Raw genomic sequence first — 25553 nt, forward strand, 5'->3', positions numbered from 1 at the left:
AAACCAACATCTGCCGTCGACATCACCGCATTCTTTTCTCCACTCTCAAAATTTCCGTGTGATTACATAATGCCACTGTCATTTTTGTTTTGGTTCATTCCTGCATTGCTGCATCACTTCATGGATGCATCCATGCCATCACGGCCAGGGTTTCAATAAAAATGAGCCCATAAATTCAACTCCTTCATTGCAGTCATAAGTCACAAAAAACAGAGAGCCAGCGGATCATAACAATTACACCAACCCTTCAAGAAGTATCTAAAGTTCCTACCTGTCACTCGCCGTGATGCTTCGTCACACCAGAGGCCATGAACGCCAACCCGATAACCCTACAATTCTACAAACAAACAATGTACAACACAAGCAACACAACCCTGACTCAAGACTTGAGGATCTGTAGAGCCAACTAATCCAGATCAGCTGAGTCCTGCCATTATTGATGGAGAATTTCTAAAGCAACCACAAATGGCATCACCCTCAAACCTACGGAAACCTTTGCAAACTAATCAACACAAACTCCTGCAGGGGGACAAAAGTGACAGAACTGGCAGCAAGGAGTGGATTTCTATGACCAATCTGTCTGAGCCAAATCCAGTCAGACGCAACACAGGAGTGACCCCACGCACAGGAGTGAACACAGTAGTGAGCCCACACACAGTAGTGAACACAGTTGTGACCCCACACACAGGAGTGAACCCACACACCGGAGTGAACCCACGCACAGGAATGAACACAGGAGTGAACCCACACACAGTAGTGAATCCATGCACAGGAGTGAATCGGCCACTGAGCCACTGCATTTGTCCTGAGCCCTCTAGCAGTCAAACCTGATTCAAGTGACCCCTCAACACGGATCATTTTAGTGACTCAGATGAACTGAATCCACTGTGAGTTCCCACAGAGTCCAGTTCTCCACCGCTCGACTTTCTAAGACCAAACATTCCAAGTTATCAGACAGTTTCACTCAAAACTGAATATAATCGAGGGGACATTTCTGTTGGAGCACTGACGCTAGATCCCATTAGTCTGTGTGCGGCATGACAGCCAACCAGGATGTTAGCGTCTCACCCTCGACCAAAAGCCAACAGAATTTTGAATTATTGTGACAATAAACTATGTAAAACACAAGTTTAAAAGACAGAAACACTACTTACTATGATTTAAGAAATATAAAACTCCCGTTATGGTATGAAGGGAGCAGCGCATGACTTCCTCTGTTGCTGCTGTTGGCCACTTGCTAGCATGCCCCTCCAGGTTGCATGTGCTGAGCATCGATGTTTCTCTCTCATCAGTAGAATTTTGTCATAATTAAGTCTATGAAACCTTTGCTACCCAGGGAAACAGGAATACTTTTTACAGGGTTAGGAGTCTTTGCATCAAAATGTTATTTAAAGTTACTAAATGTTTTGACCTCACAGACTACAAACTCTAACATTTCCAATATATACGTGGCTGGCTCTTTCTGCATTCTGGCACTACAAAGAAGTAATGCAGGAGGGAAACGTGTCTCAGTGAGCGGAACACTCCTATTAGTGATTCCATGGAAGGTCAAATCCACTCTTGGATGAAATATCACTTTGTCAGTCGTGAATCAAGGTTTGCATCTTTGAGCGTCTGTCTGGGGTTTTGTCGTGATGCCGTCAGTGTGCTTCTACTCAGGTTCTCTGATTCTTCATGTTTAGTGTTTAACAGGATGAAAGTGGAGTCTCATTTCTCTATTTTCTAGCTGAGTTTTTATTCATATTATTATTATTATTATCACTATCATCATCATCATCACTATCATCATCATCATCATCACTATCATCATCATCATCATCATTATTATTACTACTGTTATTGCAGATTTCCTGAATCAAACATGAACGAATGAAAAGTGGCAGGTGCCAATATAGCGAAGCCCTCCATCACCACTCACTCCTGCATTGTTGGTGTTCTGGATGATGAAATAAAGGACTCTGTCCTCCATGGGTTCAGTTTCTGTGACTTTTGTCGAGTGTCAGAAGAACTTTCAAAGACAAACATTTTAATAAGAATTCATGAACGTGTCTCCCTGTAATATGAGTGATTAGCTGCCCATTAAATTGCCTTCTAGTGGCCTGCAGCCTGGGCGGAGGCCATCTGTCTGCGGACCCTTGGGCAGGAGGGGTGACATAGTTTCCTGCCGACTTCACGTCTGAGTGGGCATCCCTCTAACATTGACACTGACGACACACCGAAGATATATTAACACCCTGCTAGCCAAAAGTTTGAAGCACAATGTGCTGGAATTGTTTGATTGCAGAGGACAACAACAGCGCCCACAACTTCACCTGTTCAGTTTCATCACGTCGTTAAATCTAATACTTGTGTGAGTTTAGAAACCAGATAAAATCCTTGTTCTTTCACTGCTTATTGACTTCTTTAATCATCAGTCTTGACCCCCACCTCCCCTCACTTATCTGGCCTCGCCCCCCAGCTGGCTGCAGGAATCCAGAGGCAAACTCAGGGCTGCTGTGGGTCTGTGAGCTCAGGTACTGCTGCAAAGTCCTCAGACATCATTATTCATGTTAGGACTTCTAAACCCACCATCTCGCAAGAGGCTCTCCTGCTCCCTGGCACCGGTGTCTCTGCACCCAGCTCAGGCAACAAGCCAGATGTCAAATCAGGATGAAGGACTTTGGTCTGGTGGTGTTCTGAACTTCTTCAAATGTCCACTGGGACCCAAGGTTGAACTGGTCAAAGGTCACTGTGACACACATACAACCTCAGTGCAGTGTTTATATTTTTGGTTGGTTTCCAAATCTTTTTTTATTCAATTTTTTTTTTTGTTAGGGTTAGGGTTAGCAGTGGTCCTCCCTGTGGCCCCCCATCAAGAAGGTTGTGGGTGGAGCCCCGGCTGCAGCACGGGGTCTTTCTGTTTGAGTCTCCATGTTCTCCCTGTTCCTGCTGGGTTCTCTCTGGTACTCCAGCTTCCTCCACAGTCCAAAGACATCAAGAGGGACCAGGTTAATCCAGACTCTAAATTGACCGTAGGCGTGGCTGGGAGAGCCAATGGTTGTCTGTCTATATGTGTTGGCCCCGCCATGGACTGGTGACCTGTCCAGGGGGAAGGCTGCTGGGATAGGCTCCACCCCCACCACCCTGAACAGGAGAAGATGGAGGGATGGATGGATGGATGGTTTCCTCTCTGAGCTCCAAAGTAGCTGCCCGGCACCAAACAGTTGCCAACGAAGATGGAAGTACTCGTGAAGGCGGATGAATCGTTTCCATGAATCAGAGTTTTGCTCTTCCTCAGCATGTGTGCTGTGACTCGGGGACCTCGTTGTCTCTCTTGTGTGAAGTCGTCCATCAGAAAACAGACCTAATTACAGAAACAGAGCAGCTGGAGAACTAAATGGAAGTTGGAGCGCTCCCTGTGAAACCGACCTTACCTCAGCTGCACCGCCACGCTCTTTTGATGCTTCGTTTGGTAAGTGGCAGTTGGCAGTGAGCCAAAGAGATTTTGCAAGTTTGAAGTTTGCTCTGAAATCACGACGTCTGCAGGATCTATTGAGTGATGCACGACCACGGCAGCTCTCCAACCCAGCTCTCGCAAACTCGGCTCATTCATTAATGAACCGAACACGAGCTGCTGGCCACTCAGATCTGACCTCCACTGATCAATTATACACACATTCTTCTTTTTCCAGGATTGAATGCAGTGACCTGGAAACAAATATTTTACGCCTTAAATGTCAGGACAGTTGCAGACTTTCTGGATCATGTAACTCCGTATTCAGAATATTATGGCGCTGTTGAAGGTGAGAGAAATGACACCCGAGCATGCAACTGGCAGCGTCATCTTGGAGTATCACAAAGCAGTTGAGCAAACAGGCAGCAGTTAACCATCATATAAATACCTAGCAGACACATGATGGGGCAAATTAGTTCCCACACACACAGAGTCAACCCACATCTGGTACAAAGACTTAGCCAGAACAAGAGATAATGAAACAGCAGCAGTGACTACAATAATTCATGAAGTATTCATTTATGAGATGTGAACCCAGAAAACCAGTTGCAGGTTGGTGGTGGTCAGTAAGCTGTACCAGTGGAGCAACTTCCTCCCCATCGGTCCTCCAGAACTAGCAATGCCAGCCCTGAGGATCTGTGCGTAGGTGAGAGAGTAGTAGTGAGCTGATCAGCTCATCAACCTCCTGCTCTATGCACTTGTGCAGCGGAATTGTAAAACTGTGTGCTGTGTGGCCCTTCTTCTGGAGTCAAGGTGTGCGTCCATGAGGAGGGAGAATATACGAACTGACGGAATGATGGAAGTGTCCATCTCCTGGTTCCTCCCCCAGCAAGAAGTGTCCATCTCCTGGTTCCTCCCCCAGCAGGAAGTGTCCATCTCCTGGTTCCTCCACCAACAGTTTAGTTTATTAGCTTATTTGACAGGGGCCATGTACAAAACAGTTCTAGTACCCGAGTTAGCTATAAAGCTATATTACATCTGTGGTCCCTGGGCAGGGAGCCATAAAACAAACACATTAAAAACATGGAAAATGCAGGCACGACTGTCACCACTACAAGGTACACACTAGAGGCAGCAACATCATACTAAAACATAAAACCATATACAAATCACATCATCACATAAAAAGCAATACACATACCATGACGCACATACCGTGACACACATAAAATGATACACATACAGTGATACACATACCCTGATGCACATACCGTGATACACATACAGTGATGCACATACAATGATACACATACAGTGATACACATACCGTGATGCACATACAATGATACACATACAGTGATACACATACCGTGATACACATACAGTGATACACATACCGTGATACACATACAGTGATGCACATACAATGATACACATACAGTGATACACATACCGTGATACACATACAGTGATACACATACCGTGATGCACATACCGTGATACACATACAGTGATGCACATACAATGATACACATACAGTGATACACATACCGTGATGCACATACAATGATACACATACAGTGATACACATACCGTGATGCACATACAATGATACATATACAGTGATACACATACCGTGATGCACATACAATGATACACATACAGTGATACACATACCGTGATGCACATACCGTGATACACATACAATGATACACATACAGTGATGCACATACCGTGATACACATACAATGATACACATACCGTGGTACACATACCGTGATGCACATACAATGATACACATACAGTGACACACATACCGTGATACACATACCGTGACACACATACAATGATACACATACAATGATACACATACCGTGACACACATACAATGATACACATACAATGATACACATACCGTGATGCACATACCGTGATACACATACCGTGATACACATACAGTGATACACATACCGTGATACACATACCGTGATGCACATACCGTGATGCACATCCCGTGATGCATATACCGTGATACATATACAGTGATACACATACCGTGATACACATACCGTGATGCACATCCCGTGATACACATACCGTGATGCACATACCGTGATGCACATCCCGTGATGCATATACCGTGATACATATACAGTGATACACATACAGTGATACACATACCGTGATGCACATCCCGTGATGCACATACCGTGATACACATACAATGATACACATACAATGACACACATACCGTGATACACATACCGTGATGCACATACCGTGATGCACATACCGTGATGCACATACCGTGATGCACATACCGTGATACACATACCGTGATACACATACCGTGATGCACATACCGTGATGCACATCCCGTGATGCATATACCGTGATACACATACAGTGAAACACATACCGTGATGCACATCCCGTGATGCACATACCGTGATACACATACAATGATACACATACAGTGACACACATACCGTGATACACATACCGTGATGCACATACCGTGATGCACATACCGTGATGCACATCCCGTGATGCACATACCGTGATGCACATCCCGTGATGCATATACCGTGATACACATACAATGATACACATACAATGACACACATACCGTGATACACATACCGTGATGCACATACCGTGATGCACATACCGTGATACACATACCGTGATACACATACCGTGATACACATACCGTGATGCACATCCCGTGATGCATATACCGTGATACATATACAGTGATACACATACAGTGATACACATACCGTGATGCACATCCCGTGATGCACATACCGTGATACACATACAATGATACACATACAATGACACACATACCGTGATACACATACCGTGATGCACATACCGTGATGCACATACCGTGATGCACATACCGTGATACACATACCGTGATACACATACAGTGATACACATACCGTGATACACATACCGTGATGCACATACCGTGATGCACATCCCGTGATGCATATACCGTGATACACATACCGTGATACACATACCGTGATGCACATCCCGTGATACACATACCGTGATGCACATACCGTGATGCACATCCCGTGATGCATATACCGTGATACATATACAGTGATACACATACCGTGATACACATACCGTGATGCACATCCCGTGATGCACATACCGTGATACACATACAATGATACACATACAATGACACACATACCGTGATACACATACAGTGATACACATACCGTGATACACATACCGTGATGCACATACCGTGATGCACATCCCGTGATGCATATACCGTGATACATATACAGTGATACACATACCGTGATACACATACCGTGATGCACATCCCGTGATGCACATACCGTGATGCACATACCATGATACACATACAATGATACACATACTGTGATGCACAAACCATATGGCAATTCTTACCATAACACAGCACATTGATGCGTGGTCACACCTTTGATTAGCCTTCACCCATGTCTTTAATGATCATTTAAACTGGTTAAAGCTTGTGCTGCTTCTGATGTGAACTGGAATTGCATTCTATTTTTTAACTGCACGAACAGAAAAAGCTGATTGACCAAAAGAGGTCTTCCTGTAATCTGCATAACAATCGCCTCTCACAGGAAGTGATCATCTCCTGGTTCCTCCCAGCAGCCAATAGGATTGCTCCATGTGATTGTGGTGATTGAATCAGCAAATCAGCTCTGGTGAACAGAAGTTGATGATCTTCCAGGTTGAGTTCATCAAGATCATCTTCACTCATGAACCCTCTGATGACGCTGGAAAAAAATTCCCCCAACACTTCCGAGACGAGGGAACTGACATAACCAACTCATGGAAGAGGTTTTTCTTTCTATGCTGGGACTGACAGAAGTCAGATGAAATACTGACTCTGAGCTTGATTTGGTTTTGTAGTAAATGAGGTTGTTGTCACTTTGCTGTCGGCAACAGCAGAAACAGAGCAAAGGGACGTTTCTTACATTGACAGTGGATCACATGATTGTAAAACCCTTCAGCTCAAAAGGCCGTTTATGCTCAACCGATGTACAAAAATGTATGCGTTCATTTCAGACGATGTTACCGTCACTGCCACATACTTCCATGCGTCCTTTAAGTTGGCATAGATGTTAACCAATACATCCACCAGGGGGCAGCCCACAGTCAAAAGTTTATGACACAACAAACTCAAAAGCATGGCCACTGTGGAGGCGGTATGTATATGTATCTTGCATGTATGCGTATTTAACGTTGAGCATAGACGGGTCTGTAGGAACTTTTTAGTGTTTTTCAGCTCATTGTTTTGGTTGTGCAGTGTTGTCATGGTGCCAGCAGCAGCTAGGTTAGCACTCAGCAGGTGAATATAGTGGAGCACTTTGTTACTGAAGGTGGCTAGAGACCAGAACCAGAGTGGAGAGCGTGTGCATATCACCAACCAAAAGTTCCCAGGACAAGAAGTTCCTAAAAAGGTTTGTCATCTGGTTTACAGACCCCTGAAGATTAAAGCAGTCCGCTAACGTGAAGATGGTCTTCACTGGCCTGCTGCAGGTATTTGGACTTCCTGCAGGATGGTTCTGAACCAATCAGAGATGTTCGGCACTGTAGAACCCAGTGGGGTAAAAACTAGATTTAGCTCCTGATCCCTGTAATCAGGAAAAATAGGTGCGGTTCCTCCTGGTTCCTGAAGGGGGTCTGGACTCAGTGATGAAATAGAACTGATTGATAAAGTTGCTGTGACTCTTGATATCTAACCAACTCGCATGCTGAGAATATTTAAAACTAAAACCAGCAAAGGTATGAAGTCATCAGCCAGAAGTACGGATGACTTCATGTCAGCTATTTGCTGATTCTGTTCAGTTGAAATAACTTGATTCATTCCAAGGGGCAGGATCATACGGTTCAGATGAACAAGGCGAGGAAGTGAGTTTGTTTAAACGCTTTCAGAGATGCGCCATAATATCAGCAGATACCCCTCACGTCTTTGAACGTGTGGGTGTCGGTCCTCATATCAGCCCCGTTTTACTCAGTCTCTTCTTTTTCTTCTTGGTTCATCTTCTGTTGTTTATGATGAGGACATAAATGTAAAGGACTTTTCCAGATCTTTTTGAAATAAAAAGCCTTACTTTTTCAAATTCACAGTTTGTAAATGTTATTTTCAGTACGGAATGTAAATATATAAACTTGTGTTGTAGAGATCATATTGATGTTGGTTAACCAGCCTCGTCAGTTGTCAAGCATAACGGAAAAAATACAATATTGAGCCTCATGGCTCAGGGTTTTAATAGAATGGTGAGTTGTCAGCGTCGGTAGTTCACATCTCCTGTGACGCCACGTCTAGAACTAAGCAGCTCAACCCAGTGGACTCGGCCTCTCTGACTCTCCAGAGAACCTCTGCATGTTCCTGTCGTGAGTCCGTGCCACAACCATGTGAGACACATGGTACACTACACACACACACACACTACAGCACAGCAAGCTACGTGTCGCATATCCAGGTTCAACCCACATGCACCATCTCCTCGCCTGTTGCTTCTTCAGACTCAACATTCAAACAGAAACTTCAATTTTAAGAAGTACAGGTACAAATCCAGCTCTTACGAAGTTGCAAGCTCGCAGTAATGAGCTACAGTGAGCCACGCTTCAGCCAGAATTGGGCCAGCGCTGGCTCCTCAAATCCACTGGAGGTTTTCCAGACACAAATTTCCCTGGCAACAGCACACAGACAAATGGATGTGTCTAATCAAAGGCTTTTAGGGGGTATTGATTTTTATAGCCAGCAGTTTTGTCCTTGACATACATTCAGAGAAATATGCCGAAAAACACTAAAACTAAAAGTGTGTGTGATGCCTCCTCTCTCCCTGCACTGCTGGCATTTTCTTGTGTGAGCAGCAGAAGTGTGACTACAACGCGCATTAATGTGCAAGTCGTAGAACCGAGATGTTCTCGATTGTCACATTCTGTCCTGGACGCTCCCGTCCACATCCACATGGGTCACCCCGATGCCTGCAGTGTCATGGCTGGGGCAGACACTCAAATATATTCCTCCCAGTGCAGAGCTGAAGTTGCAAGTCAGCAGTGTTTACTTGTGTGAGCGAGGCTGGAGGCTGTGGCTGCAGCAGCAGCAGCAGGACGAGAGATCCTCAGAGAACGCAAGCGGACATTCACCATGCGTTTGATGGACGTCCAATGACTGAACTCTGAAGCAGCAGATTTAGGGGCATATCAAGTGTCTCCATCAGGGGGACATCCCAGAGGAGCATGACAAACACGCGTCACCCAGAACCTGCTCCAGGGTTGCCTTCACATGGCTTCATGGTAACTGAACTGAACAATTCTTCACCCACAACAGTGTATTAATACCCTCCAAGTACTCACTAATAGGAGTACTCAGCTCACTAAGATGTTTTTCCCTCCTTCAATACCTCTTAGTGACTCCTGAATGCAGGAAGAACCAGCCACGAATGTTTAGCTTGAAGCTAACGGAGACTGATGCTAACAGCGGCTGAACAGCAGGAACGTCCGGTCACCAACTCTCCAGGGGCTGGATTCACCAAACCAAAAAAAATCTTCTTAAGTGTCACTTTTTTCTTAAATTAAGTCTTAAGAAGGAAATAGAGAAAAAGTGATATTCTCAGAAAAGGCTCTTAAATATTTTCACACCTTTCTTCATATCTTTTGTCCTAGGAAAGTACTTAAGAAGAAATGGTATTCTTGAAATCAAAGTTCTTCATTTTTTCTTGAGTTTTCCTCAAGTTTAAGACAACCCAGGCCTGTCTTAAATAGCCTCAGTGAAAAGGTGAGCCTCTAAGAGCAGACCTTTCCTTCACTCCTCCCCCGTCTCTCAGCCTCCCTCCCACCGCTGAGACCACCTCAGCCACTTTGGCCCGCCCCCTCCTCTTGTTTTCAGCAGTTCCTCCCATATTATCACTTTTCCCAAGTCGTAGTTTTTTCCTTGAATTAATTTCCTCCAACATCACCTCCAGCTCCTGGTCTGAAAAGTTTTCAGACCGCTTTTTCTCCCTCCCCATTGGTAATTGATGATGCTGACGTCAGCGTCGGTTGCGATGCTGCGATGCAGCCTACACTCATGACGTATTTTGAGAAGTTCGTAAGTAGGAAAAATAAAGAACTTCATAAGTGGTGGGGCTGTTCTTCAGAAGATATCGAGGAACTGCACTTAAGAACTCTCTTTAGAACCTCTTGATTTTAGATCTTAAGATCTTTCTTAAGAACAGATTGGTGAATCCGGCAGCAGGTCCAGACGGAGGATCAGGGATCCACTTTGACTTGGGCTGGAGATTAAAACTAACCAACAAGAACAAATCTGTTTCTATGGAAACGTGAATGAGCAACAATCTGAAGTGTTCTTTGTTTTAGACTCAAATCAAGTGATTGAGGGTTACTGATTATACGGCTGCATAAAGGGAGGGAGTATTCCTGAGTATTTCAAAGGCAAAATATACTTCCCACGGGAAGTACTGCTTGAAGCTTTAATTTCACTATCTCGTCATTTCTGAGAGGTTTTAACAGTGGACCATCACATCCTGGACCACCATGCTGGACTGTTACACCGCGACATGCTAGACTGCCACACACCGGACCAGCGCACCGCCACACCGTCACACTGCTACATGCTGGACCGCCACACCGTCACGTGTTGGACTGCCACACTGTCACACTGCCACACCGTCACACTGCTACATGCTGGACCGCCACACCGTCACGTGTTGGACTGCCATACTGTCACACTGCCACACTGTCAAGTGTTGGACTGCCATACTGTCACACTGCCACACTGTCACGTGTTGGACTGCCACACTGTCACGCACTGGACCACCACACTGTCACTCTGTCACGCACTGTACCACCACATTGCCACACTGTCACGCACTGGACCACCACATTGCCACACTGTCACGCACTGGACCACCACACTGTCACACTGTCACGCACTGGACCGCCACACCGTCACACTGTCACGCACTGGACCGCCACACCGTCACACTGTCACGCACTGGACCGCCACACCGTCACACTGCTACATGCTGGACCGCCACACCGCCACACTGTCACACCGTCACACACCAGACTGTCATGTGTTCATAAGTGTTGAGCGTCCTTGCAGCACGTTAAGTCTAATCTAATCAAAAGCACTGGGGTAAAACTGAAAGCTGCCGGTTGGCTTGGACATGTGGGAACTTCTCCCTCCAGTAAGCAGCTCATGATAGGAACATTTATTAAATGCACCAGTGCTTCACGGCAACAGCTGACTGAACACGCATATTTGCAGAAATGTGACATTTACTCTCTTTCATTATCTGGTGGAGAGAGAGACAAACACAAAAAACACTCAGCTGCTTCCTATAAAGGCTACTTGGTCCGATTTATTTCTTCTCCACAGGTGGACGAAGTACTGCTCCTGACTAGAAGTACTTTGATGTTTACTAAAGTAAAAGTTCCATTGTATCAGCAATATGTACGTAAATGGCTGGCCCTTAGATCTGCTGCTATAGGCTCAGACTGCTGGGATCTCCCATGATGCACTGGGCTTCTCTCTCCTCCTCCTGTCCTCAGACGTGTTACTAACTCCTCTTCTTCTCCCCTCATCCCAGATCCTGGTGCTGCTGGAGGAGGCTCCAGACCTGAAGAGGCTCCAGCTGCCACCCGTAGCTCCACCTGCTCACGTCCCCGTCTGTCCATCAGTCTCTCCTCCTTTCTCTCCCTCTTTATCTCTGTCCCTCTCTCTCCTTCCGTCTCTCTGTCTTCCTCCTTTCTCTGTCTTTGTCTCTGTCCATCAGTCTCTCCTCCTTTCTCTCCCTCTTTATCTCTGTCCCTCTCTCTCCTTCCGTCTCTCTGTCTTCCTCCATTCTCTGTCTTTGTCTCTGTCCATCAGTCTCTCCTCCTTTCTCTCCCTCTTTATCTCTGTCCCTCTCTCTCCTTCCGTCTCTGTCTTCCTCCATTCTCTGTCTTTGTCTCTGTCCATCAGTCCATCAGGTGGAGGTTCATTGAAGGAGGGAGGTGCTGGACCTGCTCTACTTGGAAAGTGTCAGGAGAGAACTTTGGTTGGGGTTTGGTGCCACAAATAAACCTGACTTGACTTGACTTGTATGCACTAAACTGTAAAAGTACTGTTGTGTTGAGGAAGGACTGGCACCTCTGTACCAATACAGCTCTCCACCGCAGTTCTCAACCTGCCAGTCAGGACCACCAGATCATTTCTTGAGGTTGTTAAATTGTTGTGTGGGGAAAAAAAACCCTTTTAAAAAATACTTTAAGCTTTATATTTGGGATTGTACTCTCCTGCTTGTACTGTTTGGGCTTTGATATTATGGGGGTGGGGGTGGGGGTTACCAGGTAAAGAATGTCTAACTAATGTGAAATCCTGGATTTGAGTTTTAAACTTGATTCACACAAATGGAAGAACAATCTATTTTCTTTCTAATGACTCCAAGTCTTCTTCACTCTTTCTGAGCCTCTCATCTTCATGAGCCAGCAGAGTGAAGGTCTGACGCTGACATGCTGCCTACCACTACATAAATAACCAGACCTGACTGGCCCGGTGCAGCAGTGGTCCTCTCTGTGGCCCCCATCAAGAAGGTTGTGGGTGGAGCCCCGGCTGCAGCACGGGGTCTTTCTGTGTGAGTCTCCATGTTCTCCCTGTTCCTGCTGGGTTCTCTCTGGTACTCCAGCTTCCTCCACAGTCCAAAGACATCAAGAGGGACCAGGTTAATCCAGACTCTAAATTGACTGTAGGCGTGGCTGGGAGAGCCAATGGTTGTCTGTCTCTATGTGTTGGCCCTGCCATGGACTGGTGACCTGTCCAGGGGGAAGGCTGCTGGGATAGGCTCCACCCCCACCACCCTGAACAGGAGAAGAGGGAGAAGATGGAGGGAGGGATGATGGAGGGATGGAGGATGGATGGATGGATGGAGGGATGATTTCAGAGATAAAAATGGCAATTCTCCACCCACAAGTACCTTTCATCTTCCAAGTACTCACTAACCGGAGTATCCACCTCACCGTCACGTTTCTCCCTCCTGCATCACCTATTACTGACTCCAGAATGCAGGAAGAACCAGCCATGTACAGGTAGCTTGAAGCTAACGGAGACTGATGCTAACAACAGTTTAACTTTCAAAAAACTTCAGAAAAGTGTGTCACAGGTATAATCCAGGTCTTCCTAGTCCTGCTGTATCACCACTAACCCTAAACTGAACTAACTTGTGCTTGTTTACCAAGCCAGATGTTTTAGTCTCATCTCCAGTCGGTATTTACAGCTGGATTAGGAAGACCTGGATTACATTTGAGAATTATTCCTGCCTTTGAGTACTTGAGAGGGTCAAATACAAATTTAAGCCTTTGGAAATGAACTTTACACAGAAGAAACCAGCAGGATTTACAGCAGCTACACTGGCAGCAGCTGCTAGATGCCACTTGAGGTTAAATAGGTTGAATTTTTATTCACAAGTAGAAATTGGAACAGCAAACATTCAAAACACAAACTCTGCTACTGGTTACACCATCAAGCTGCTGCTCCTGTCGGTCTGAATCAGTCTGACGGGATGTTCCACAGAAACTCGCAGGCGTGTGTGTGTGTGTGTGTGTGTGGGGGGGGGGGGGGTGTCACAGCGGCTATGTGCTGCTCGCCTCCGCCGGGTAAATGTCCTCGTATGCGGGCGGCAGCTCGCCAGGGAGCGGGCAGGAGAAGGGGAAGCAGCGGTTGAGCTCCTGGTCCGAGGGCGCGTATCCCGGCAGCTCGATAGACGGGTGACCCCCGCACAGCACTTCCGCGCCCGTCTCATCAAACACGCTGAAAACACCCAGATTGATGTAAGACACCGGCCGGAGGTCCGCGGAGGAGCCGTCCCGCTCCTCGCCCTGCATGATGGCCCTGCGCGCGCCCTGCCGCCGTCTGCTCCGGGACAACTGTGCCGTGTTGTACCTCTTGATGACCGCCAGGTGGAGGAGCCCAAGCAGGCACTCCAGCGCGCTGAGCACCGCGGACACCACCAGGCTCCGCTGGTACTCCCGCAGCTGCTCGCAGGCGCCGGCCGCCAGCCAGGAGCGGGAGCAGTAGTGGGAATATTTCCGCTCCACCAGGGAAGCCGCGTCCCCGTCCACCACCGCGCCGGAGAAGGCGGTGAGAACCCCCAGCAGGAAGACCACGACCCCGAGGAGTAAGAAATTCCTGCAGCCGTGCTTCTCCATGCAGCAGAGCAGCGCGACGCCCAGCAGGACCTGGCCGACCCCCAGAAGCAGCCCGGAGTAGAAGGCTCCGGCTGCGGCGCCGAGGTGGAACTGCGCCCTGACGGCGGATCCCAGCGAGACGCATCTGAGTCCGACCGCAACCTCGCTGAGGGCGCACAGGAGGAGGAGGGCGCCGGAGAGGACGGCGCACAGCCCGCTCCCGCTCAGCTGCATTATATTCCCCCTCTGCCGCTCTCGATGCCTCCCGGCGCGGCTTCATCCTCCTTCGTGTCCTCGGGAATCGCTCCGGCACCGGGACATCGTCCGCGGCGGCTCTTCTGGTTCACAGCGGCCGCTCCGCGCCGCCACCGCGTCGCTCCCGCATCCTCTCCGCTTTCCGGGAATAAATCAATAATTAATGCCGCCCACCCCGCCCTTTCGCTCACTGCGATCGATAATCCATAGACAGCACTGATCACTTGATCCCAGACCCTCGAGCCCCCAGCGCCCAAGCTTCGCCGGCTCCAGTTTCCCTTCAGCCCTCCTCCTGAGAAGCGAGTGAGAGTGTCTGCAGACCCAGTGGAAAGTGTGTGTGTGTGTGTTTGTGTGTGTTTGTGTGTGTGTGTGGCAGCGGAGGATGAGCACGGAGGCAGCCACAGCCGATGATCCTGGAGGCTCCGGTGTTCCTCCGCCTGCTGGGCCGGAGCTGCTGTGGGATTCATGCACACAGAAGCTGAGAAACCTGAGGAGTCACGCTGCTACAGAGCCAGTGAGACAGAGGGTCAGGGTTAGACAGAGGAGTAGTGAGAGGCAGAGGGGCAGTGAGACAGTTAGAGAGAGAGAGAGTTAGGTAGAGAGACATTGAGAGTGAGGCAGAGAGCGAGATAAAGTCAGTGATCGGTGAGTCAGTGGACAGTGGGCCAGTGGAACAGTGGACCAGTGGAACAGTGGGCCAGTGAGGCAACTCTTTTGACTCCCCAAACCACGGCAGACCCCCGGCTGGCATATCACGCTGTGTGACAGAAGCTGGTTGGACCTGCGGGCCGAAGGAAACACTGGTGTGTGAGTGAAGATGTGTGATCAGCGCTCAAACACTCAGGCGCCATCTCCAGGAACCTGCTCTGACAAAGGTCAGCCTCGCAACAACCACGCACCTTTGAAAGCTTTATACAGTGACAGACTGCAGATGGCAGCGCTGATCTGGTTGCTCCATGAAATGTTAAACACGTTTTCTTAAATGAGTAGAGATGTAATTACAATTGATTAGGAGACACCAATGTTTGAACCAACTTTGATGGCGGTCATCCAAACTACAGCCACGACGTTGGAGGTGGAAGTTCAGAGGTTCATCAGGCGGCATCTCGAGGGACCATGACTGTCATCTCACAACTTCATCACCAAAGACCCTCATGATGCCAACATGCTAACACAGAGCCAGCTGGAGACGGCCCAGAGCAGAGCACGTGTCTGGGCTCTTCCTTCCACCGAGTCTGGTCGTCGTCCTCCTGCTCACACACTGCTGGGGAAACACAACCTCGTTCAGGAAGGAGGTGACACCATCGGCTCGGAAACGGCTGAAAAGACTTCAAGGTCGTGTTGAACACTGCCAGAATTGCAGCTTGTCGGTTTTAGGTTGTTTTCCAACTCATTAACTGTGGATGTGAAAACTTTCAGAGGACAAATGAGAGTTTTTATTTAATGAAGCAACATCAGATGCGTGCAGGTGAGACAAGACTAGTCATCCATTCATCACGGTGAGCCACCTCGTCAACCCGGCCGGACAGCCGCCAGCCTGCCAGAGCGTCTCAGGGGGTCACCACAGGTGTGCGGTGTTGCAGTGAGTGACGGCTGAACACAGTCGCTGCCTCTGGACCGACTCTTCTCTCAGGTTTGCTCGAGCAGGCGCGCCGACACCTCTGGACCATGCAGCTGTGATTAAGAGCCACACAAACCGAGCTGCTCTGGCCAGGGCTGCATTTGGCAGAAGCAGGCTCAGATAGCCAGCGGGCCTTTAACCTTCAGAACCACTGAATTCAAATATCCAGCAAATGCGACCCAGGTGACGTTGTTAAAAGTGTCTGTGTCCGAGGTCATGACGAGAGCAGCGCTCATCTCCATCACACAGAACATTTTATTCCCTGTTGTGGTCGCACACCTGGACGATGCTGGAGGGAACCGCCACCATAGATCCGAGAATTGTTACAACGTAAAGAACAGCCTCGAAATCAGCGTGACAACTCACCCAAAATGTGTATTTTACCTTCCGGAACACAAAGTGGAGGTCAAAGGTGGTCGTCCCTCCCGCTAGTTAGCCATGCATCTTGAAACTAACGGAGAGCGATGGCTAACGGCTGCTACACTGTCCAAAAACTCATCATCATCAACCACCTTCCATGAGCACTTTGACTTCCAGGGGGAAACCACGTCCTGTTACCAGATCAGGTGTTGCCATTTGCTTCAAGCTCTCTACGCTTGGCTTGCTTGCTGCGTTTCAGACTCACACAGAAGGAAATGATGGAGGGGGCCGTGTCTTTATGAGTGCAAGGCATCATTTACTTCAAAGGCAAATTACACTTTTTACGAGAATTCACTTGACTGCTTTATTGTTTTACGAGTACCATGAGCTGCATGAGCAGCTTTCCAACTCTAGTCTCTACAAGCGAGTGTGTCAGCTGTAAAGGGACGTCTTCTCTGGCACCTGAGGGGCATTTTTACGGCAGCAGGTACAGGAGCAGGTCGGCCTGTAAGCCTGTGAGTCTCTAAGGAACCAGGATGGTCCAAAAGAATCAGCCTCTAAAAAGAATGAACTCAAAACCTTCAGCGTTCTAACAGAGAGGAGGAAAATGACTGGTCAGGATGCAGTGGGGGGACAGAACACAAGACAGAGGGCTGACGCGATCATTGACAGATGCAGACTCTTAATACCAACAATGAGAGCTGGGTGGTGGGTTCTGTTACCGTAGCAACCAGCCCAGACGCTGAAACTGAAGTGCAGGGCAGCGCGGGGACGATGACTGTAAGGAGGACTGCCATTTGGGTCAAGCGGCAGGACCTCACCACTCGTTTCCACAACATTTGTTCCATGTTTTTACTTCTCGTTTTTGTTAACCTTTTCCACCAGCTTTCAAAACAAGAGCTGAAGGTTCTGATGTAGTTTCTAATGACATAACACCCAGTTAATGGAATCAAATTTGAAAAATTTAACAGCAGTAAAAACTGAAGATTGGATGTGAAAATCTAACTGCTCTCTGTGTCATTCAAGGTTCTCAGTCCTTCAGGTCCTGGTTTCTCTTCAGTTCTGAGTGGGCTCACCTGGGCCAGTTCCAGTTCTCCTCTCATCTGGAGGGTTCTTCAGCTCTGGTCTCTGGTGGGGAGCAGCAGGCTTCTATAACTCTGGGTGGTCGTGACCTTCTACAGGGTTAAGTCACATGGGGGTCACTGATCCAACCACTTAAAATTAAACAGTTCTCCCATAGTTGACCTGCACAGACCCCTCCCAGATTCCAATGCCCCCCCACTCTCCTGCCCTTCACCTGCACAGGCCCCTCCCCCTGATGTCACAGACCTTGAGCAGCGCACCCACCACACCGATCCTGTACACCGTTGTGACTGGAAGCTGAGACAATGAGTCCGTAAACTTGTTCAGCTGCGTGTCAAAGGTCAAGTGGGTCAGATGAGCAGCACTGACTCAGATCACTGGTCCAGAGTCAGCAGCAACAGCAGGACGCAACCTACCACGAGTACACCTGAGCAAGACACTCGCTGTATTATTACCACTAGTGTAACAGCAGTACTGCATACACACTCGCAGAGGAAGGATTCCATGGTCATACATGTACTTCAGTCCACACGGCAGAGAGAATTCCCCTGTGTACATCAGACAAACTCACCAAAATCCACCAAAGGACATTCTCTCAGTCCACCTGAGCCAAACCAGCTACTCAGGGGTGTTCCAGCATGTTCAGGGCTCGTTTATTTCTCAGGAAACTACAGCAGACCTGGATGTTTCCACGTCTGTCTTTCCCGTGTTTCATGATGTTACCGCTCCGGGAAACATGAGGTCTCCAAACAATCCAGATGAGCTGCAGTGTTTAGTAACATGTGCTGACTGAACATAAATCCTGTGAAGTGAAAACATCCAACTCAATTACACTTAAAAAGGGACAGAAAGCATTAAAACATGTGGTCACAGACTCCTGCAGCACTGTAAAGGTGATGTGGTTGACACTGGTGAGTCCAGGTGAAACACTACCAGGAGGGCGCCGTCCTGGCTCCTGCTGTCTCAGGTCAGTCTGCATCTCCTCGTTAGTTGTTACTTCAGGAAACTCATTAATAAACCTAGTAGCACTTCATAGTCATATGGACCTCCATGGGATGGAGCAGGCGTTGCAATGGTTCTGGTCTACTAGAGGTCTAGTTCTCTTCTAGGTTGGGCTCATCCCTCAGACCACTGCTTCCATATTTGCCTTTTAAAGACCGTCCCAAGAAAAGCCAATACTCCTTCCGGACGCTGTCCTTCTCCTGCGCCAGAAGCTCGCAGATCTTTGAGGGGAGCAAACACAAGGAGGAGCAGTGAGACGTTGCCTGAACTCGTCTGGACGATGAAAGCTAAACATGCCAGTCATTTCTCAGTCACTTACTTCTAGAGCCCTTTTTAAAGTTTCCTTCCGTTCCTCCTCTGTGTTTCCTCTCTGACTGCTGGCCTCCAGGGCATCTTCGTAGCAATCAAAGAGAAACGCTAGAAGATGTGGGGAGCAGTGGGTCTCCTTCAGATCCAGGATCTTCTCTAGCAGGCCCGGCTGAGACGACAGTCCTCGGTCCTGCAGCATCCTAGGAGAAGATGACGGGATGCCAATGAGCCAATAACCCCACTGTGACTGGTCATCCAGAGGGACACAGGAAGGAATATCTGGGACTCGTGGCACAAATTATAATGTCACAAAATATTTCCTCTCAAAATGTGAACAGAGTGAATCTTTTAAAAAACAACTGAATATCAGAAAGGTTTTTCCTTCACGCAGTCGTCCAACACTTCAATACGCGGAAGGTCGAGGTGTTCAGCATCTTACCCTTTCATATAGTTCCATACGCTTTCATTGTGGGGGGCCTTCTTGATCTGGGTCAGACAGTACCTGGCGTCAAAGACCAAGAAGAAACGATCCATTAACTGTGAGATAAGCGATGGAACATGCAAATACTGAAGCCTTGAATGTTCCTCTGGGTTACCTCCTGACCATGTATGAGTCAAACTTTCTACACAACCTGTGTTTGTGTCTGTTTCCATCAGGGTTCTTACTCAATCTCTCTCTCCAGCGTGGCGCCATCAGAGAAGCCTGTCGTGTGAGTAATGACAAAGTGCCTCTGGTTCCACGCTGAATTATTCCTCACATCTTCCTCCAAGAGATTCTCCACAAACTTCAGCTCGTTGTCCCACAGTTTGTACTCCTGACCATGTAGAAGACAAACGTTCCTTCAGTGACGGCCCTTTCATGGCTGCCAGAGAAGCTACAGCACCAGAGCAGCAGGTCATATCGCAGCACTGACTCTGGCTCAGTAGCTCATCGTGGGAGGAAAACTCTATGTGAGTCGTCAGTTTGAAGCCACACGCTGAAAGAGCTCCACCACCTACTTGGATGACCCACTGTCTGTGCTGCCAGGCGTGGTAGTTCTTGGCGTCTTGGCTGAGGATGTCGGCGATGAAGTCCAGCTCCTGGGAGGGGTCCTTCAGCCACTCCACCACCATGCGCCTGTGATGCCTGCACCATAGGTGGCACTACTTGTCTTACTCTTCAGACATTACAAAATCGGTCACTGAAGAATGAAACAATGTTGGGAGCTCTCACCAGACTTGGTAGTTCTTGGGTTGCTCCTCGATGATGGCGGTGATGTACCTCATCTCCTCGCTCAGGTCCTTCTCCAGGGCTTGTAGCAGCACTCTCCTGTAGTGCCTGCAGGGCCACAAACACCAACACTGGCCTCTAACACACAGCTGGTAAATGTACTGGTACACTGGCACTTTGTTTCAGCGCCTGAATCCTTCAGGACCAAAGGAATGACTGGTCTTGATTATACTGATCACACAAAGGCAAAGATCAAACCACACAGGCGTCGCCACACGCCAGCACTTGTTACATTTGGCATGACTTCTACTACTCATCTCCATGTACTCGCAGCCGGGGTCTTGAACTCAGACATATTTCCCTCCTGAATGATTTCTTGGTGAATTCAGACATCAGGAAGCTCCAGCTACATATTAGAAGCTGCTTTGTGCTCAAATACTTTGATTTGTGCTAGAAAGTCACAAGACAGGGTACTTCTGGTCCAGTGGGACAGAAACGCTACCAGCTGCACCGTTCGTGCTACCGTGGATACTGATAGTATCCAACAAGTAATGCAGAAGAGAAAAAGTGAGTTCAAAATTCCTGAGTACTTTGAAAACAAATGACATTTTTTGAGTGAAGTAACACTTAAACGGCTCAGTGATTAATGACAGAAACACCTCTCAGATTGTTTCCCCTCCAGCTGTGGAACTGAGACCTGGATTAGTGGACAGCAGAACGCTCACCAGACTGTGTAATTTGCAGCGTTTAGCTCGATAGCGTCTGCTGTCAAGGCCAAACCTCGTTCGCTCCTTTCGTCATTCTTCAGGAGGGCGCGGAAGTAGTCGTACACATCCGAGACTGTAGGAGGAAACATGGATTCATTTAGAGCCTGAGTGTTACAGGTGTGTTGTGTTGCTTTGATGCAGAAGTGCTCAGCCCCCCGACCAGGCCTCCCGCCAGCACAACACACTCCATCTTATTTCAACAGCTGTTTTCAGACTCAAAGACCTACAAATTGCCGTAGCAGAGTATCCAGCTTTTTGGACGAGCTAACGGCGCTAACCCGGACTCAACAGGAGTATCGTGAATGCAGTGTCATGTGCTTTACGGACTCATGGCTTCACCGGGATGTTCCCAACAACGTCTCTCTGGCAGGGTTCCAGACTGTACGGGCCAATTTCACTGCGTGCGGCGAACAGAAAGGAGGCGGGCTTGCTGTTCTCCTGAACAACAAGTGGGTTCATCCCGGTAATATCACGGTTCAAAAACGAATACGTGGCCCGGACCTTAGAACTGTTAGCTGTTGGACTTCGCCCATATTACATGCCCCGGGAGACCTCACACGCCATTGTTGTAACAGTTTACACCCCACCCCCCCCCGTTTGCCAACCGGACAACAGCGTATGACGTCATCCACGGAGCTACAGACGTTGCTCCCCAGTGCCCTCATCACCATCTCAGGGGATTTTAACCATGTCAACATGGACAAAACCCTGACAGCATTCACTCAGTACGTGGACTGTCCAACCAGGGAGGGGAAGACTTAAGACATGCTGAATGCTAACATTAAGGAGCCATACAGGTTCTCACCCCTCCCCCCCCCTTGGGAAGATCTGTCCACAACCTGGTCCACCCCTGCTATGTGCCCCTGGTGAGGAGGCAGCCTGTGACCATTAGGACTTTTTTGAAGTGGTCTGAGGAGGCCTACCAGACACTGCAGGGCTGTTTTGAAGTCACTGACTGGGACGTACTCTGTGAGCCACATGGTGACGACATCGACAGAGTCACAGGTGTCCCACCAACTACATCAATTTCTGTGTGGACTCCAATGCCCCAAGAAACAGGAGGCTGAGTCTAGAGGCACATCCTGATAACACGTCACACGCTATGCTAGGCGTGTCCAAAGTCTTCAGTTTATAAAGGACCTGGGCCTTGTAGTGAGGGAAGCCGCGCTCCGTCACCCTCCAGACGTTCACCGTTCCTGAAATGTTCCTCCTCTGTACGGAGGCTCAGGAGCTCAGGGTCTCAGTGTCCCCCCCGGCTGGCCGTCTTCCAAAATCTTGAACTTGGAACTGGCAGGTGAAAATTTTCTTGTGTCTCCCTTGTGTGCTAGCGTGTTTATCAATGTCCTGCTGGATTGGCTACGTCATCACCAGTGTCAGAGTGGGCGGGCTGGTCAGATCAACCTTGCTCCTGCAAAGAGACCAGGCTTGGAGGAGACCCCCCCCCCCCCCAACCGATCCATGTGAACACAACAGGCGCCCCAGCAATTTGGAGGGCAGACGCAAACAGACCCAATAGACTCATCCTCTAAGCTGGTGATGTGGTGGGGGTGAAACTGGACTTCTTAGAGACAGTGATGGAGAGACGGATGCTTCTGAAACTACGGAGCATCCTGGACAACATCATCCACCCCTCCATCAGCTCCTGGTCCAACACAGGAGGACACGGACCAACAGACTCAGACCCCCCACCTCAAAAACTGAGCGCCACAGAGGTCCTTTCTCCCAGTGGCAATAAAACTGTAGAACACATGTCAGTGATTGGACTGTCGACCATCCTCACTCACTGCCCTGTCTCCGGGTTAATTCATGTCAACAACCCACTTATTGTACGTACTTATTTTTGCTCACTGCTCTTTTGCACTTGTATATCGTCTTCTCTGTCATTATGTTCATATTTTAATTGTATCGTACATTATTTAACATTTATTATTATTAATTATTATAATATTTATTATTTAACATTATTTAACATTTATTGTTATTGTACATATTTTAATCGCTTACACATTTTAATTGCCCCTCGGGGATAAATAAAGTAATCTGAATCTGAATAGCCTTGTTCGCTTTCATTCCCTGTTTATTGTTGTTGAGTGGAGCGCTGTTAGGAACAGAATTTCCCTTGAAGATGAATAAAGGATTCTGATTCTGAAAAGCATGTTTTTGAGGCTGTGTGAAAAGGATAATAACTGCACCACCAGTCAACAATGATGGAGAGAAGGAGCCCGACAACACCGAGGTCATGATGCTCCCCAATGCTCTGTTTACACACCATGAAAATGAAATGACTAACGATGATTGGAGCCGAGCGCTTTGAGAAGAAATACAAGGCCCAAATGACCTAAAAGAAACGTCAGACAAACCAAAGTTTATGCTGAGTAGCTACGCGCGGCAGGTGCCACCCGTCCAACTCGCTTACATTTCTCTGAGTAGGCGATCTTGACGACGGGGTTGGGTCCATCGTCCTGGGGGACCGGGTCCAGGTCTGCCCACTCTTTCCGGTCTCTGGAACACAAAACACATTCTACTGCAGGACGATCAGGTAGCAGTTAGCTGGTCCAGGTTCTGCCCTGGTCGGCAACAATCTCTCAGTTGAACGGAACCACGATGAGACATGATGAACCCATTTGAAGGTTGGGGGAATCCCGCTAGTGAACCTTAGGTAGCCCCGCGACTCCTTTCTAGTTTGCACCAAACTGGATATTCCAGCACCACCTCTTGCGGAGGGACCGTGGGAGTAATTAGCATACGAGGAAGGTGAGCTAGCTACTCTAGTAAGCTAGTGAGCTAGCTAGCTACTGTAGCTAGCTACTGTAGCTAGCACTGACACACCTTCACACATCTACCTGTAAAAAACGTATCGAGTCGGGTCAACAGCAAAATCCTCGTCCAAGCGGTCCTCGGCCTCCACGTCCACGTCATCTTTGCATAATGCAGCTTCAGTGTGAATTTCCTTGAGACCTGACATGGCTAACGCGTTAGCTCAATCCCGTCTGTGTAGTAAGGAAGGAACATACGTAACTTCCGGTGTCGCAGAATGGTTCCTTCCTGTCCTGTGCGGTTTTCAGCACTTCGACCAACATCAGCACTTCTATTCGACTCGGGTAGACGTTTGAATAAAATGATAAATTATTGCTAGGAATAATCATCCAAATTCTGGGAGCCAGGATCGTGAATCCTGTATGTGGGTATCCTGGGAGCTCAGGGCAAAAGTCTAAATCAGCTGACTGGCAGTAGGGTCGCCAACTCCATGACATGGAAATGTGTGTGTGTGTGTGTGGGGGGGGGGGGGGGGGGGGGGGGGCATTTTCATGACCCCTGCATGGTGACAAATACACACTGAATTTGATCCACTCTATTTTATTCTGTATGAACTAAGTGCAATGTACTTTCAACAGTGTACCAGTCTTTAGAATACAAATAAATTAAAAAACAATTCTAAATACAATTTGAATACAGCATAAATAGAAGTCAACATATAGAACATGGAACATGGTTTTCAGTAGCAGAAACACCAAGCAGCTCAAAATGTTTTCTCCTTGCAGCATTCATCTTCTCCAGGTGAACTGGAGTCTGAATGCGTGGCGTCCAGGATATTTTTGAATCCATGCGGCCTGGCAAGAGGATGGCATCAACAGCATCAGCGCGTCTCATTGGTTAACAAGAAGCACATGACTCCAGACAGGCAGAGGGAGCAGAACCAGCCGGCAGCAGTCAGAGCTGTGGGATTTCTTTCATTACGATAGAATTCCCCCTGACAGAGATTCAGAGATGATGGACAAAGTCCGTCCCTCATCCTGAAGGGACAGATCTTTTAGTTCCCAAATGAGGGACGGTTCTGTATTTTCAGGGACAGCTGTCGTCCTCCCTCAGATGTGGAGCGTCTGTGTCACTGTCACCCAGGCTGCTCTGTGAGGGTCGTCTGATGTCCTCTGGTTCTCCTCATCAAGTGACCCTCCCTCAGCCAATGAGATCAGTGGGATCTGTACTGTCATACTGGTGTGTGAGTGTGCTGTCAGCTCATTGGTCACAGAGGAGGAGAGGGCCTGGGAACAAGTTTACCGAAAGTTTTCATATGAAGCATTAATTATGTTGTCATTTTACAGACTATTTTGGGATTCTCACAGTAATACGGGACAAAGTGCGTCCGTTTTCAGCTCAAAACGGGACGCATACTCGTGTTTCTAAAACAGGACGATTCCATTGTCCAAGGCACAGTTGGCGACCCTACTGTTCAGTGATTGTACATCTGACTTTGATCTCAGGTGCTCACTTTGCTCAGACTTTAATCTCTGACTTTGATCTAAAGGG

The 25553-nt window shown here is 48.0% G+C and overlaps 2 protein-coding genes across 2 annotated transcripts; both read right to left on the reverse strand.

Annotated features, from left to right (window-relative positions):
• Nucleotides 1–14042: 14042 nt before the first annotated feature.
• On the reverse strand, nt 14043–18022 carry tmem271 (transmembrane protein 271). The gene has a single exon (XM_086222903.1). The coding sequence runs from the start codon at nt 14870–14872 to the stop codon at nt 14084–14086; it is 789 nt and encodes a 262-aa protein (XP_086079029.1). The 5' UTR covers nt 14873–18022; the 3' UTR covers nt 14043–14083.
• A 387-nt stretch (nt 18023–18409) lies between these two features.
• Nucleotides 18410–24282, reverse strand: fnta (farnesyltransferase, CAAX box, subunit alpha). The gene is made up of 9 exons (XM_086222902.1): nt 24089–24282; nt 23662–23747; nt 21204–21318; nt 20482–20586; nt 20268–20394; nt 19935–20083; nt 19708–19770; nt 19279–19468; nt 18410–19180 (listed from the first exon to the last, which is right to left on the reverse strand). Exons 1-9 carry the CDS (start codon nt 24208–24210, stop codon nt 19052–19054), a joined length of 1086 nt encoding a protein of 361 aa, XP_086079028.1. The 5' UTR covers nt 24211–24282; the 3' UTR covers nt 18410–19051.
• Between the last annotated feature and the right edge of the window lie 1271 nt (nt 24283–25553).

This window comes from Aulostomus chinensis, chromosome 13 (genome assembly GCF_037954235.1).
Source record: "Aulostomus chinensis isolate RoL2024-O1b breed Wild chromosome 13, RoL_Achi_v1.0, whole genome shotgun sequence".
Lineage (NCBI taxonomy): Eukaryota > Metazoa > Chordata > Actinopteri > Syngnathiformes > Aulostomidae > Aulostomus > Aulostomus chinensis.